The sequence below is a fragment of the Crassostrea angulata genome, chromosome 7, assembly GCF_025612915.1.
Source record: "Crassostrea angulata isolate pt1a10 chromosome 7, ASM2561291v2, whole genome shotgun sequence".
Classification (NCBI taxonomy): domain Eukaryota; kingdom Metazoa; phylum Mollusca; class Bivalvia; order Ostreida; family Ostreidae; genus Magallana; species Magallana angulata.
The window spans coordinates 2,146,926-2,163,721 of record NC_069117.1 but is presented as its reverse complement, the minus strand read 5'-3'; the positions used below and the strand labels follow the sequence as shown (position 1 = coordinate 2,163,721).

Sequence of the window (16,796 nt, the reverse complement as noted above, 5' to 3'; positions counted from 1 at the left end):
GGGTTCGACATACTTAAAGAGCATTGAATGCATGCAAGTGCACCTTTTTGAAATCGTATTTAAAAAGAATGCTTTACAAGATGAATCTTTTATAAAATCTGAATATATACGTTTAAATATATTCAATATTAATTGAAACAAAATTAGAGAATTATCAAATACTATTCTTAATAATAAACCTAAATATCTGTTACCTAATCACATTTAAAGGTAAATGTGAGAATTAAATTAAAATCAACTTATACATTTTCTACAATTACTGCAAAACACTTCATTACAGATATCGTAAATAATGTTTCAGCTGTGCCAGTTTTATCATTCAAGTTAAAATTATTGGAAGATATGAGTCACTAGAAAAAAAAAAACATTGGATCTAGAAATTTCTGAGAGAATTATATATTGTATGGATTATTTTCCTTTGGGGATAAAAACTGTATCTTATTGTACAGATAATTAGCAGTTCATACCATTGTTACATTTTAAGCATATCTTCGAAAAGATGTAAAGAATAATAAAAGCAGTTATACATAAAATCTTGAGAAATTGTGAATTTCACAAAATAGTAGGATTCGTTTGAACACTTTTGAGAAACGTTTAAGTGTCTGATACACAATGCGCAGCAAATGCAAAATCTAAAGTGTATTGTTCATTCTTGAAATTTCTTGTAAACATATGGGTATATATTTAATGAGAATGTGCGCTGTTATCCTCTTAAATCACGTTTTCATTCTAGGTAATTGTTTATTATCGCAACATGCAACAGCATACTGGAAAGAGTCACCAGAATTAGACAGAGAGCACTGATTGCTGAAATACTAATGAAGGGCTCAGGACCTGAAAAAGAAAACTGTCATTTATAACAATTTAGATGAAACTTAGCGTCAATTATATTAGCATTGATTGACAAAAAAACCCACGTTCTTATTGTTAATTATGAAAATATATGTTCACGATACGATAAAGCCTTGTTTTTTCTATGACACATATTTTTGGTCTTGGTATCCTAGAAAACGTTTTATGTCTTTTCTACAGTTGATATAAAACAGAATTTTACATAATCTTAAATTTTAATAGATGTATTGTGCATGTATGATGAAGGATATTGATAATTTTAAATGACATGTACTTATGAACAACTTAACCGTCATACCATATCTAACAGTTTGGTTTGCGGTAACGTCATGAGCAATTATAAAAATGTAATCTTTTAACGTTAAAAGAATTGATTAGTGATATTGTCTTTAATAAACTCTGTTTTGTCCTGAATTGGTAGTATTTCAAATACTAATCAAGTTTATATGCAAGTTGAACCGCCTAAAACTTGATCTTTAAATATGAATATTTATTCCTGATTTAGATGATAGAAGTCAAATTAAAGGCAGAATTGGATTTGTATGTTAACATAAAGACACAAATGTATCACTAACCTAATAAGAAATGTTCACTTACAATACAAGGACATTTGTTGTCTTGCTTTGTCTATAAGATCTATTAAAGTCCCACCATTAAAATCACAGTGCTTTGCGGCGTTGTTTAGACATTCAAAATAGTTTTGTGAAGACCTGAAAATATAATTAAAAACTGTGACTCAAAACTGAGAACTTCAAAGATAGCCATACCTGTGCCCTAATAAGTTAATATAGATTAGTGCAATGGGGTAGAGGTTAGAGTATTTGTGGAAGAAAGGTTATTGGTTGTTTTGATACTTCCATTGTTTACCACAACAATTAAAACTTCTTACCTGCAAACTATCTCTTTGTCAAGGGAAACTTGAATATTGTTAACACAAGCATATAATTCATTTGTGCATCTTTGGTTATATTGTGCCGAAAGGTATACATTGCCTGCAGAAGAAGCGAAGTTATGTTTAACTCAATTGGTTTATTACTGACCATCTACAGCACTATGTCGGGTTGTTAAAATTCATAGATAGTGACTATAGCAGCTTTATTTATTTTCGCGTACTTTGGATAACAAATGTTTTAGGTGTTTTGTCAAGGGCACAAATGCTTTAAGGTTAAATAAAAAAAAATGTTAATTGAAAAATAATGTAATGAAAATGAAGTTAAAGCAGCCATGTTGCCTTCTATGATTTGCTTCTTCCTGTGTACAGAAATATTGACAAAACTCACGCAACGCGTTTTATCCAATGACGAAGTGACATTTTAGTTCACTGTAAGACGGTTTACCAGTTTATCACTTAATATACGGGTGCTTTTTGTATTACTTCAATTACACCAGGGACCTTTGTTTTTTATGAATAACGATTAAAAGGGAAATGTTTTCCAAAAATCGAACTTTTTTATTAGTCATCTTTTAGGAAGAATGCATGTTGAATTTAATATCTCTAAGAACTATAGTATGAAAAAATTCCCCAAAATACATTAAAGTATCGACTTTTGAATTCTAGCTTTTAAAACAATCATATTCGGTCATATGTTTGAAATGAATTTTCCAAGAAGACAACTACTTTGTACATATTTTTATACCAAATGTGTACAAAGTAGTTGTCTTCTTGGAAAACCCAATTACATGCAAATAATTTTCCAAAAAAATAAAAATATAGAACGGACTGGCGATGGATATCTGGTATTTAGATAAGCTCACATGAAACTCGGTTCAGATGGAATAAAATAAGATATAGTATTTACTGTCGACTCATAAATAAATCATGAAATGTTAAGCTATATCCTTAGAAATATTGAAATCAAAAGAATAGAAAGCCCGTTTTGTATCGACATGTTATATCAAGGAAGTGTGTATGAATGATCCTTACCTTTGAGGCCTAAGACTATCATAAACACCAAGAGGGTGGCAGCAGTAAAAACCTTATCTAAACCAGACATTTCTTAAAGTTTAGTTCGTGTTGCCTGGCGAATGCTGCTAAATATAAACTCCCTTACTGGTATCTCAATTTTTTTTTTCGTAAAAACATTGTTAAGATTGGTTACATCCCCATGCTAATCAAATGGACAGAATTATCCAATGCGATTACATGCCAAAGAATTTGTGAAGAAATTTGGACGGGAAACAACATCTGTTTTCTAATTAAGGAAAGCATCTTCTAATACATATTATACAGAGAAATACTAAAATGTTTGCACAAGCAAATAAACAATGTTACCAAGTGTTGAAATGTCTACAATACAGCAGCATCGAAAATGGATTAACATCATATTAAATGAACACATTCTAAGCTCCAAGACCTTATGACTTATTCTAATTTCATTTCAACAAGAAACCCTTTTTTAAGTTTTGTTGTTGAAACAATTTGAATTAATATTCTTGCTGTACAGTTATTTTGATTAACATAAACTTGCTTTAATTTCCTTTACTAATGTTTAGCCAAATTTTTATCAAAAAATAAACTATATAAATCATTGTTAAACGTATTAAAACAATGTAGAAATTACCAAATTTACACAATGGAGATTAAGTAATGTATCTATAGTCCATATTTTTCTTCAAGAAATCAATCATTCGTTTGCCGTAGTAGAAAAAATACACCAGCGTAGATATTTCCTCTTTGGCATAACGTAGCTCGCGGGTTTGCTGACGTCACAATAGGATTCGACGAAAAGAGTTGACCGTCATAACAAACTCATACAATTCTTTTAGAAATAACAAATGATCTTTAGAAACATAAAATGAAATTTTTTAAAAAGCTAAATTGCAGTTTATAGAAAACATTTATAATTATCAAGAGCTAAAAATTTAAAGATGACATACATTGTCGCATTGAGTTCTATAAGGTATGAGTGTGCGTTGGAACTCTTTAATTTGTTGTTTAGACAAGTACATTGTAAATAAATTGAACCTTATGCATTAAGTTCGCTCGTTTCACAATTATGAATTCTGTATTTTGAAATACCGATCTAACTATTAAAATCATTTTGGCTTTAGCTAGTTATCGTTATTATGCGATTACAAACTTTTTTATATGTCAATACGTGTATGGTAATTATTTTTGCATTGAATGCATGACTGATTCATTGAAAGGATAAGTAGCCATGTTTCTTCTCTTCACAACCTTACATTAATTTCCTTCATGCGTTCGAAAACATTCATTATAATGTTAATTAGATTTGCATGTTCTAATATGTGTAAATCAGCTAGTCTGGTCAACCAGCGCATTTTCATATTTGGTTTTCAGACGAAAGAAATTGATAACGTCGGGCTAACGTCGTGATAAGAATATAGGATTTTGTGAAATCTTTTAAATCTTTAAAGTTGTTTTACGAAAAATTGGCCGAGAACACATATTGATTTTTTTCTATGAATTGATTCAAAATAATCTCTTCTGTTATTGTGTTGAGTAAAATTAAGTTCGTCTAGATCGTTTAAAAGTTTGAAGCATAGTTTTGAAATGCGGTTTTCGACTAAGATATGCATTTTACTATATATTTCATTGAAATGGCGTTGCTTGATTTTATCAGCGACACTGTGTTTGAATCACGATAAAATTATTACTACGCAGACGAATCTCAAATAAATTTTAGAAATAAATCTTTGAAACCTATCGATCACGCGGACAAATTTTCAGGGTAGGTTTTCTCGCAAGCAGTAAACCCGCGAGCTACCTTAAGCATTCCAAGTGTGTCTAAAATTGTCTAAATTTTATCTGCATTATTACACTCCCTCGGTATTGTCGCAATCAGTCTTAGATAACCTTTACGAAGGTGATAAAGATTCACACAAAACTGCAGATACCAGCTTTCGTGTGAATCATTAAATCATGTTTTGAGAGAAGGATGTTTACTCCTCCATGGCACCTGATTGTCGACGGACTTTTCCGTTATACCGATTACGACAAAGAGCACAGGGCGGGTGTGACCGATCAGCAGAGGATGCTCACTCATCAATGGCACATGATCCTACCTCTTAGAGGTCCTTGTTTGCTCTGCTCCTGTTTTATATTTTTCTTTGGAACTTTTGATTTTGAACACTGTTTGTTATCACCACATGTCAATCATAGAAAACATTCAGATGTATTATACTTAAACTAAATTGGATGAACAATGACACCCTTCTTTTTCTTTGTGTTTTTGAAGTATACTTTGTCTCTAGATTTCATTGATATGCTTCTAAAATATTCTTGATACATTCACATTAAAAATTGTGGGTCTGCATCCCTTCGCTTTGTCAATTTTTATCTTGTAGGTTACCCACTTTGACAGAACTCCTTTCTATCACAAACAGATAAGATATTACATTTGTTATAATCTCCTTAAGGAACATAGCTTAAATGACTGGATTTACGGGAAAATTCGAGGGTACTCGGTATACCTCACTCAACGTTATCATCCGGGTACTTTTATGCTGTTTGCATTGAAAAATCTAGCTGTGAAGGTGCACATTTCTATATTTTTATATTTTTCGTAATTATTATATAATCAACACTATTCGATATTTTATCTATTATTTTACATGTTTAGCTAAAATATCAAATATTATTCATTATATCATAATTACATAACATATAAAAATATAGAAATGTGCACGTCACATATCCCCGTCAACTATTAATTTCCAGTGGCGTTCTTAAACTCGACAAGTTTGAGGGGCTTTTAAATGTACGCTTTTGTTTTGTTTTTAAATCTAGCCAATACATTTTGCTTTGAGTCTACAGAACATATGATTATCAAATAATTTAAATACGTGTTTTATACCACCAACAATGGATTTTTCCTCACAAAAAACGACTTTTTTCATACCAAGTCCAAGTTGTTGCGTCTTATATCCATGAGACATTTGCTAATGTATTCGGAATAAATTTGTTATAACTGCAAATTATGGTTGTTATAAGAAAAAACACTGTTAAACCTACGTCACAATGAAAATCTGGGTTACCTGCCTAGAAATAGCATTTTAGTGTCTAGAAAATATTTTATCAACAATCTGATATGAGTTTCTATTTTCACCTTCAGACAGGATATTTAAGAGGCTGGGGGTTGTAACACAATAAGGGACAATTATCACGTGACTATATATATATATAAATATTATGGATACAATAAAGCGATATTTCTCTTTTGATCTGTGCGTTCCTCTCTCCATAACAAAAAAATCGAAAAAAAAATTCTTTATTTCCTTCTTATTTGACGAGCAGTCATGTTCTGTTTAATTGATTTTCGAAAAAAAACTAATTTAGGTAATATAATTTGCGGGATTTGAATGCTAATTAATTTTCATCATGAACATAATAGAAAAACGTGATATTTAACATTGAAATGTCGGTCAAGCAGAAAGTTAGCTGTATAGGAATAAGAAAATAAAAACGTGGTAAATTGAGCTCACGTCTTGTCTTAGTTTTTTTTATTAAAATAATAAAAAGAGTTGATGAGCTAAAATCTACGTTAATACAAAATTGATGACATCAACAAAATATGAAGCATTGATATCGGATTTTGATAAAAACAAAAGTGTAAATTATAAGGGACTAAATTTTTCAAATGTCAATGTCTTCATTTGTAAGCCATAGTTCTGCCTTTACCTGAGTAAACTCCTCCAGATAAATGTTCAAGAATTGTTTTTAATCGATATGAAGCTGAAGCAGACTTGTACGAATTCGTAAACTTAATTTTTATTTCCTGTATATTTTTGATAAGGTAAACACAAGTACATGAACTTGTTTCAGCCAAAATAAGCGTTAAGCGTTCGTTATTATCATGACAAACTTTGAACGGGCAAACGGTTACCTGAATTTACTGATGTACTTTTTATCTAAATATGGTATTCAAATAGGTGTAAATGACACCACTGATTAACACGTGCCAAATTTAAAGGCAAGTAAACACTAAGTTAGGATGATAACTAATATCAAATGGTACAGAACTAATCACCATATCCCAACGGAAATATAACATAGGCCTATAGTATATTTTAGAACTGAATAAAATCGTGAACGCTGTATTTTAAAACACTTTAAACAGACCGCTGGTTTTATCACAAAATAATGGTCTTAAAGAAAACCTTAAAATATTTTTATTAAAATCAAGATAGTATATTCTATGTAAAAGCATTGAATAATATACGTTGATTCTTTGCAAATGATTCATAAGATTGCACTACTTCAGTTACAATGTTGTTTCAATCAATTAATTCGTCCCGTGGACGAAATATCATCAGTTTCCACCATGTTTTCGACCAAATAGTTCAACACGTGCAGTTTCCCACTCATTGATTCCCCAATCCATACCTTTCCTTCTTCGTCCATATCAACTGCCCCTGGTCTTTTAATTTTTGGGCCAGTCGTCAGAAATCCTAAAAATTGGCCATATTTATCCAGCAGGTGAATCTCGTGGTTAGCGTTGTCTGTGATCACTATGTTACACAAACGGTCTGTGGCCAAACTATATGGTCGGAAAGATTTCACGTTTTGGCCCTGGTACGAGAACTGGAAGACCCCAAACTGGTCAACAACAACGATGGCATTCAGTCCGTGGTCTGCTACACAGACGTCGCCATTCCGATTGCAGCACACAAAGCAAGGTTCCTCGTACAGTTTTTTGTCACCATTGTGCTCGATTTCTTGAACCTTTTCCATATTTTTGTTATAGCGCTCGACGAAAGAACGTTTATCCTTTTTACTGTACACACAGACAAGTAGGTGACCAAATGAGTTGAACGCTAGTCCTCGTGGTTCAACTTTCAAAAAATATAAAATGGTCGTTATTTCGTTTGAGTCCAAACTTTCAATTTTCTTTATAGTATTGTCTCTTCTAGCACTGTAAAAAATCTCCATAGAGGACGACATAGTAATATATGGGCTTTTGCATGATACTTTGTATGTTTGGATACGGCTCTCATCTGTCATATTAGCATCCAACATGTCTACTCGTTTTTCTGCCCCGCTCGTTAAAACTCTACTGGAATCGACACAAGCAATATCAAAAAAACCTTTCGTCGGAGAGTTACTCTTCAAAGCCTTCAAAGCAACAAGATGCTCTTGTATATTTTTCTGAGTTCTTTCAAAATTATTGGTTTTGATATCAAAGTGAATAATGGAGTCTTCTGAACGTTGATGAGTTACTTCGCCCATGAAGTGGGGAAAATTTTCATGGACTAGCAAATTTGGTTTGAATACTGGTTTTTCGAGTCCAGTTATTTCGGGACAAGTGTGAAAAGTAGCAATTTTTGATTCAAATTTACACAATTTTGACTTGTCGTTTGAGATCAGTAAATCTGTATTTTGTTGTATAACACTTTCCAAATTGTCCATTTTTTCTTCAAACACATTCTTAAGGTGTTCGATATGGGCCATTTGTGTCCTTTGTTTTACTTTGAGAACATTTGCTAAGTATAGTGCTGCACTTTTTACTTGTTCAAGTAAAAGACGTTCACATGTATCAAGAAGTTCCTTGGCTGTTTTATAGGCGTAAGGAATCTCCATTTTCTGTTTCGAAATGAATTCTAGTACCTTTCCATAGAAGGGCTTTATTTCTCTTTTCATCTGTTCATTTTCTAGGATTATCTTTTCTTTTAACACATCAAAAAATGATTCAACGTTGTAATGTTTATACTGACCATCGTTTTCGTAACAAATGAGATTCTTGCAATCTCTACAGTACCACTTTAATGAAGGACTCATACGCTGCACGTCCATTTCTGCAAGAAAATGACTCGAGCAAAAGTTTGCAAAACATAATCTACACGTCTGGGCAGAGCTTTGTCCACAAACACCACAAAGTAAATTCGGTCCCTGTGCTTCGTTTGTTGACTCCTCCTCCATTACTACAGAAAAACGAGGATCAATTTATAACACGAAAAGAAGAACTAAATAACTGATACGATAGATGTTAATATATATAATGCTTATCAGCCTTATTACATTTACTTTTAGTTTACCTAATGATATGGTATCAGTGAGATAGATTTAGGGAGTATAAGATAAACCCATGTGATCTTATTAATTGTAAGGTACATGTATATACTCATAGAAACAATAGGGGTTTATGAAAAAGTCTCACCATAGATAAAACTTATTATTTCATATTTATTCTTGTACCCTACTATACAAGTATGTTGTATTTTTCCATCATGTTAAAATGTTTAGCTTTTTAGTTTACCCTAGTTAAATACTTTTGTGCAATTCATTTCTCATAACCGAAGTCGACAGAACTCTTTTTGTGGCTACAACAGACTCTGAGTAATCAGAAGTACTTGCAGAATTTTTCAGCAGTGTATTCACGTCAGAAACAGAGAACCCAGTTGATTCTGGAAAGAGTTACTGTACTGAAACATCATCTGATGCACCCATCACCAAAGAAGACATAAATAAGATATCGAAAGAACTAAACACGACCAAATCACTTGGCCCGGACCAAGTACATTCGAAAGTGTTGTTTGAATTGGCAGATGTTATTGATGCCCCACTTTGCCTGATTTTCAACGAAAGTTTTGGTAGCGGAATTGTGCCACATTAATGGAAAATTGGTCAGATATCAGCACTATTCAAAAAAGGAGATAAAACTTCACCGTCCAGTTACCGACTGGTTAGTCTCACCAGTGTTCTATGTATGGTTATGGAGAAACTAATCCGGAAGAAGATAGTAGAACACATGACCACTCAAAATTTATTCAGTGACAAACAGTTTGGATTTATTGGCGGCAGATCCACTTTACTACAACTTTTTAAGGTTTTTGACAGATGGACACAAATCCTAGATAAAGGAGGGACAGTTCATTCCATCTACGTGGACTTTATGAAAGCATTTGATAAAGGCGCATTCTGTTCAAACTAAAGCAATATAGTAATATGTTTTACAGTTTGACTGTTAGGGCGAGCGCAGAAGGAACCATACATCTGTCATCATTGTTAAATGCAACCCGTGGACTTGCCCTAAGCAAAGAACTTTGGCTTTGTTTTGAAAACTTTTACCACCGCAAGGAACCCGAAGTTATCAAACTTTTATTCCAATGGTCCCTTCCTAGGCTTATACACTTAAACAAACTACCACTGAGCAATAATAAAATGTTAAACAGACTTATTAAAATATTTTGATAAACACAAAGCCGTTAGGTTTTTTTATGTAAATACAACTACAGTATGTTTTAGCATTCCTTTACCTTTTAATAATGATCATTAAAATTAGAAAACAATAAGTGTGTCCATGTTATTTCTCATTTTGTTCCTTGTTGTTACCTGTGTTTTAATTATTTTCCTCTGTGACATCAATTTTGTTTTTTGTTTTTTTTAAATTTTTGTACGCTATGATAGCGTTGTAGACATGTTCCCTCCCCCTTTTTTGTGTGTGATCTCCAATATTATTGAAAGGTTTGACTACATATGCAACTATAACAAATACATGTAAATATTTTAACAGGTTAATTTTTTTCTTTTATTTATTCTGATGATTACAAAATGACGTGACTGCACGTAGATCTAATAATAATTGGACTTTTCTTTTTTAATATTTTTTTGTCACCTACCTAACGTATGTATATATGATTGGATCAATATGACAGTAAATTTAGCATGGAACTTGCATGTGTATTTACTAAGCAAAAAAAATTATCAAAAAAAAACTAATCAGCCAAGAGTTACCGTTAACACGGATACTGAGTACTTCCTACACGTTACAGATGCTTGATCCAATTATAAATATATCGCTGGAAATGAAAACGCGAGATCACTGTGACGTCATACTGCATGTTCGACATGTTGCGCTCGACAGTTTTCGTACATTGTCGGACAAATTCGGGGAAGGAAATGACGTCATATATCAGCAAAAGTTCAGATAGGTAGTTTTTTTTTACTTAAGCATATGTGTTGTTTACTTTAATGTTTTAAAAGGATTTTTTTATTGTTAAATGAAAATGATGTATGCGATTTAGAGGGAAGAATTTTCCGAAGAAACGCTTCCTATTCCACCATGTTGCTATGCACCGCAAAGGATTATTGGGATATGTAAAACTTTTTCATTTGGGTCAACAAAATTTTCTTTGAACAATGTGCAGATTTCATCTCGAATTTCCTCCGTTCGTACACGTTGTCTATGGAGCTCGCTACGCGAGCGGCGCTTTGCGCCGCCTCGCTGCGCTCGCTATAAGCTTATTGACATGCCATTGGATTGTGAGCTTCCTGAGTAAAATGAAACAGCGAGTACACATTCATGGAAATTACTCGAAATGCCACAAAGTCACAAGCGGGATTCCGCAGGGCTCCGTCCTAGGTGCTATCTTGTTCGTCATTTTTATCAATGACTTACCTGAATGTGTAAAATAAGAAGTGTTTCTCTTTGCTGATGACACCGAACTGATTAGTGACATTAGAACTGCAAACGACGTTGAAACCTTACAACAAGACTTGAACAATCTTTTTGACTGGAGTGTTTAATGGATTTACGGTTCCACCCAGACAAATGCAAGGTGCTGAAGGTTCACAACACAAGTGGAAAGAAAAAGGCAACTACAGATACATCATGAAGAAGTATGATGGAACCACAACAACTCTAGAATTAGTGGAATCAGAAAATGATATTGGGGTCAACATTGATAGTCACTTATGTTTTGATATGCATATTCAAACACAGATTAATAAGGCAAATCAAATAGTTGGCATTATCCGAGGAACATTCTGCTCACTAGATTATAGATCATTCTGTTTATTATAAAAGGCATTAGTGCGACCTCATCTAGAATATGCGAATAGTGTATGGAACCCCTTTAAATGTAAAGACATTGAATCTATAGAGAATGTACAAAGAAGAACCACAAAAATGCTACTATTCCTGCTAGAGAAAAGTTATCAGGAAAGACTGGAAATACTGAAATTACCAACACTTAAATTTAGACGCTTACGTGGAGATATGATAGAAGCATATAAAGTAATAGCTGGAATCTACGATGAAAGAAAAACAAAGGAATGTTTATCTTGAATACAAGTAACACCAAGGGACATAATATGAAAGTGGCAAACAGAGATGTAAACTAGACGTTCGGAAATACTTCTTACAAACCGGATAGCTAACACATGGAACAGCCTTCCTGAGCATGTTGTATCTGTCACCAAAGTCAAAACATTCGAAAACAGACTAGACAGATACTGGAAAAACCATCCAATGAAATATGACTACACTGTTGATTATGGAACATTTAGAGAAAATGACCAGGCTATCACGTTGTCTAATAATCATGAAACTACAGAGATGAACATAGAGAAACTGCAGCTCATGCGTTCATAATGAACGTAGATAAACGTAGGTAGGTAAACGATGTTTGTCAAAATGATCACCGAATCCAACATTATTTTTATGAACATTAATTAGTCATTCTTCTTGAAATTTAAAAGAAATATTTGCATTACTGATTTATCTGTTGTTTACAGCAAAAAGTTGAAAAATTTGTTAAAACATCGCACTATTATTCACTCTTACGATAGAAACAAATACATGTATATATACAGAGATTAAAACAAATTTTTTAATGACAAATTTGGAGTGTAAATATATATATCATCAATATTTACATCCTTTTGACAATACTGCTCATAAAGCCTGATGTAAAATTTTTAAAAAATTATGACAAAACTGGAAATCATAAGTTTAACTAATGACAATACCAGATAATATTTTGTTAGCATGTGAACAAAGGTACATCTGAAGAACACTTCCACTTTTGGTGAGGTATTCGTTAAACAACGTTCTGTCAATGTACATGTATACCTGTTCATTACTTAGATGTGAACTATAAGAAGAGGGTTCTCGTTGGTGTTATGTTCTTGAGTTTTGCTTGAATGGTGATTTCTGGCTGTCGATTATATAGTACTTTTAGTTTTTCAAACTGTCGTGGTTTTGCATAAAGTGTTTACTATTGTTCAAAGGAGTATGTAAAACAATGATGCAACATTGTATAATACAAGGGCATTGATTTTCAAATAAATCTATTCCAACGGTGTGGACATGTCATTTTTGGACATACAAGTAAAAGTACAAATCAATACAAAGAGTGTATTCCTCTGAAAACGATTGGGACTTTTTGTCTTCATGTTTAAATTTAATATATAATCTATTATCCATCATTCTTTGAACATTTTTAAGGTTTATATTGTAATTTTCTAATGGAATGCTTTCAAAATCGGGACATTTCTTTTCATTATTAATGGCTATTTGCAGCATCTGCAGCATTGTGTTAAGAAGTGCACAGGTCGAGTTGTCTGGTTTTGCTTTACAAAGTTTATGTAGAGTTTTTATGAAACAAAGCACGCCATCACAGTTGACTCAAACACGCACAGACTTCTTTATAGTTAATAATTACGTCGTTTGCAGTACAGTTCTTGTAAAATTACATCTGTAACAAGACCTTAATTTTGACATGTGACTCCTTATGTCACGTACCTATGGAGTGACCAATCCGACGATCTTTTTAGAGTACATATCTGACAGTTTACATACCCCGCATATCGTCGTTTTCAATCAAATTATAACCCAAATTAATCAAACATGTATGATAACCGGAATATTAGCAATGATTTATCATTTGATATATATACTGAGAGATAAAGAGATATGATTTCAATAAGGATGTATGAAAACCGATCTTCTATTGGACAGATCATTGCTTCGACACGAATCATGAAGGTTCTCGCGATAGTACAAAGTTTATAAATACACGTCATTAAACATGCTGTTTTCAGACCTTGCATTCAGTATTTTAATGAACTGCAAGTTTCGACCTATCCAAAAATATTTTTAGAAACGCAAATCTCGAAGGGATAAATGGCATTTTATTTAACAATGTTATATGACCAAAAAAATCAAACACATACTTCTGATTATATCCATCTATATATATATCTATGTTCAATGTCAATATACTCTCATAAAGTTTACCTATTTACCATTGACCAATATATAAATGTGATGATTGTTTTATTCTAATACATATAAATTTTTAATCTTGAATATTGAGATTTAAAGTAAGAATCACTGCGTATCAATGCATTGATTATAATGCATTGATACAGTATCATTATTACAATGACATAACTGTGGGTGCATCCATGTAACAAGTGTTTTGTCGCATGATCTTTGTTTATTGATGGAATGTTTAAACTTATGAGAGATTTGATTGGTAGGGACTGAAATTAGATAAACAGTTATATGGTTTTGAAATATATTAACTCTGATCAAAATTTAAGCAGAAAACAAAAATCCTTTGCAAGGTTCTGTTTTGTAGACAACTCTTATAAAGATGACGTGATAAATAACTCCATTTTTTTCACTGATATTATTTAGATAACTACGATATATAATATGAAAATGGATGTCTCAAAGTTGACCTGACGTAACAAAGGTTGGTTCGGTCAATGATTTATCAATGGATACTTCCAATTTAATTTGACCTGGGCAGGCGTCAAGGTATACCAAGAACAATTAAATGAAAATTTGCGGTCATTATAGTGATACCATCCGACAATGTTTCCTCAATCATGTAGTTTCCTACATTTTTCATTTCAATTTATAAAACATTAATATATATATATATATATATATATGAATATATGAATATATTTATATATATATATATATATATAGAGAGAGAGAGAGAGAGAGAGAGAGAATTGAAATGAAATAAATATCTAAAATAAAATCATGATTTGATCAAACTGCGAACGCTTTTGCCATTCATATATATAGAAATGAAATGAAATAAATATATCTAAAATAAGATCATGATTTGATCAAACTGCGAACGCATTAGCCATTCATAGCACTTTGGGTAGTTATAACTATAACTTCCTGAAGAGCCAGAAATTGTAAAAACGTTTGCAACTGCAAAAAAATTTAATTAAGTCGCCCATAGAACAACTCATGCAGTTATATAACAGAGATAACAGTATAGTTAGATGATAATTTGAAATAAGGCTGGAATGTTGGACGAAAAACAATTAGAAAGTGGGAAAACGGGCTAACAAGACTACGCCCAGTTTAAACAAACAAATGGGCAGAAAAAGGGGTGGATTTAAAACAGCTTCACAATTTTTAGTCCCAGATCAACGAGCAGACGTCAGGCTAGTTAGTCTACTTTAGATACTTAATCACCGCCAAATCTCTACCAGTCGAAAGCCCCATCCAAAGCTTCCCTTCTCCGTCGATAGCTACGACCCCTGGTCTTATCATATCGTGTTTCGTCATCAGAAATTTCAAAAACTGTCCATATTTATCCAGCAGGTGAATCTCGTGGTTAACGTTGTCTGTGATCACAATGTTACACAAATGGTCGGTGGCCAAACTATAAGGTCGGAAAGACTTTTCGTTCTGGCCCCGGTACGAGAACTGGAAGACCCCAAACTGGTCAACAACAATGATGGCATGTAATCCATGGTCTGCTACACAGACGTTGCCATTCTTATTGCAACACACAAAGCAAGGTTCCTTGTACAGTGGTTTGTCACCATTGTGCTCGATTTCCTGGACCAGTTTTTGATCGTTAACGAATTGCGCTATGAATGAACGTTTCTTGCTGAACAGACAGACCAACAAGTGGCTAGAGGGAGTAAATGTTATCCCTCGTGGTTCTAAATCATTAAAGTCTAGAACGGTGCTCACTAGGTGGCCGGATATGTTCCCAAATTTCTTAATCGATCTTCTCCTAGTATCGATAAAATAGATAGAACCTTTCGGAGAAATGGCTATGTAGTGACTCCTGCATTCCATTTTATTAGTCTGAACATGATGGAGTTCGTGCGATGTAAATTGAAATCTTTTGAGCTGTTTATCTTTCCCAACAGATATAGCTTCATTAGACTGTACGCATGTTATGTCCAGTATTTCTAAATTGGAACCGACAGACTTTTGCAAAACGCTAGGGTTTTTCAAAAGATGGCTTTTCGACAACTGAAATTGGCTTCTTTTTAAAGAAAGAGGAACGTCTGTCCTTGATGGATATTCAATATCACCAGCGAGTTGTATAATTGTTTCATATTTGGGTATGTTTGGTTGGAACACTGGCAATTCGAATTCAGATAAGTCAGGATAAGTATGAAAGTACGCAAGAGAGGATTAATAAGACGTCAACAGATCAAACCATTCATTCTTCTGTAGCAACTGTGAATTTTCTTCTAATGTCTTTTCTATTTCATCTATCCTTTGCTGATAGAATTTCAAATAGTCCTGAACATGTCCTAACTGTTCTTTTTCATTGGCTTCCAGAATTTCTGTATAATGTTTTACTGCGCAATTCACCTGTTCGTGCATTTTACGTCCAAATTCGCTTACATTTTCTCTTGCAACATTATAGCCCCGGGGTATTTCTGATTGTCTTTTAACAATAAAGTCAAGTAACGTTTTATAAAATGGTTTTATGATATTCTTGAGTTCTTCGTTTTCATTGAAAATGCTTTCTCTAAAATACTCCATCATGGCCGCTTGACTACTGAGGTCATGGCTTGAATGATCTTCGTATCGAACGCAGTCACTGCATATTGGCCTAACACAGCTTCTGCAGTAGTGCTTAAACTGGAGAGAATGCTTTTTACAGGTCGAACTGTCAGGATTTGATTTACAATATTTATGTTTAGCGTCCATATGACTTCCAAAATGTAGTCTGCAAAGTACGGCATCACATAATCGACATGTACACACAGAATTTTTTCCACATTCTTCGCATTGTAATACAAGATCTTGAGCAGCACACTTGTTGGAAACTTCTTTGTGAAACAATGGTTCCATTTTCTGCTTTTGTCTCTTTACCTCATATCAGAAATAAATTTGTCCTGAATCCCTATTTCTATATAAAAAATAAGTTACCTTCTACTAACCCAATGTTTCTCTTTAATCTAATAACCTTTATTG

The 16,796-nt window shown here is 33.0% G+C and overlaps 2 protein-coding genes and 1 pseudogene across 2 annotated transcripts; all 3 read right to left on the bottom strand.

Annotated features, from left to right (window-relative positions):
* Positions 1-458: 458 nt before the first annotated feature.
* On the bottom strand, positions 459-2,909 carry LOC128156902 (uncharacterized). Its single transcript, XM_052819229.1, has 4 exons — positions 2,777-2,909; positions 1,742-1,844; positions 1,450-1,562; positions 459-834 (listed from the first exon to the last, which is right to left on the bottom strand). Exons 1-4 carry the CDS (start codon positions 2,844-2,846, stop codon positions 725-727), a joined length of 396 nt encoding a protein of 131 aa, XP_052675189.1. The 5' UTR covers positions 2,847-2,909; the 3' UTR covers positions 459-724.
* A 3,115-nt stretch (positions 2,910-6,024) lies between these two features.
* LOC128156047 (uncharacterized) lies at positions 6,025-8,750 on the bottom strand. The gene has a single exon (XM_052818012.1). It carries the CDS (start codon positions 8,729-8,731, stop codon positions 7,094-7,096), a length of 1,638 nt encoding a protein of 545 aa, XP_052673972.1. The 5' UTR covers positions 8,732-8,750; the 3' UTR covers positions 6,025-7,093.
* A 5,812-nt stretch (positions 8,751-14,562) lies between these two features.
* LOC128156447 (E3 ubiquitin-protein ligase TRIM9-like) lies at positions 14,563-16,796 on the bottom strand (annotated as a pseudogene).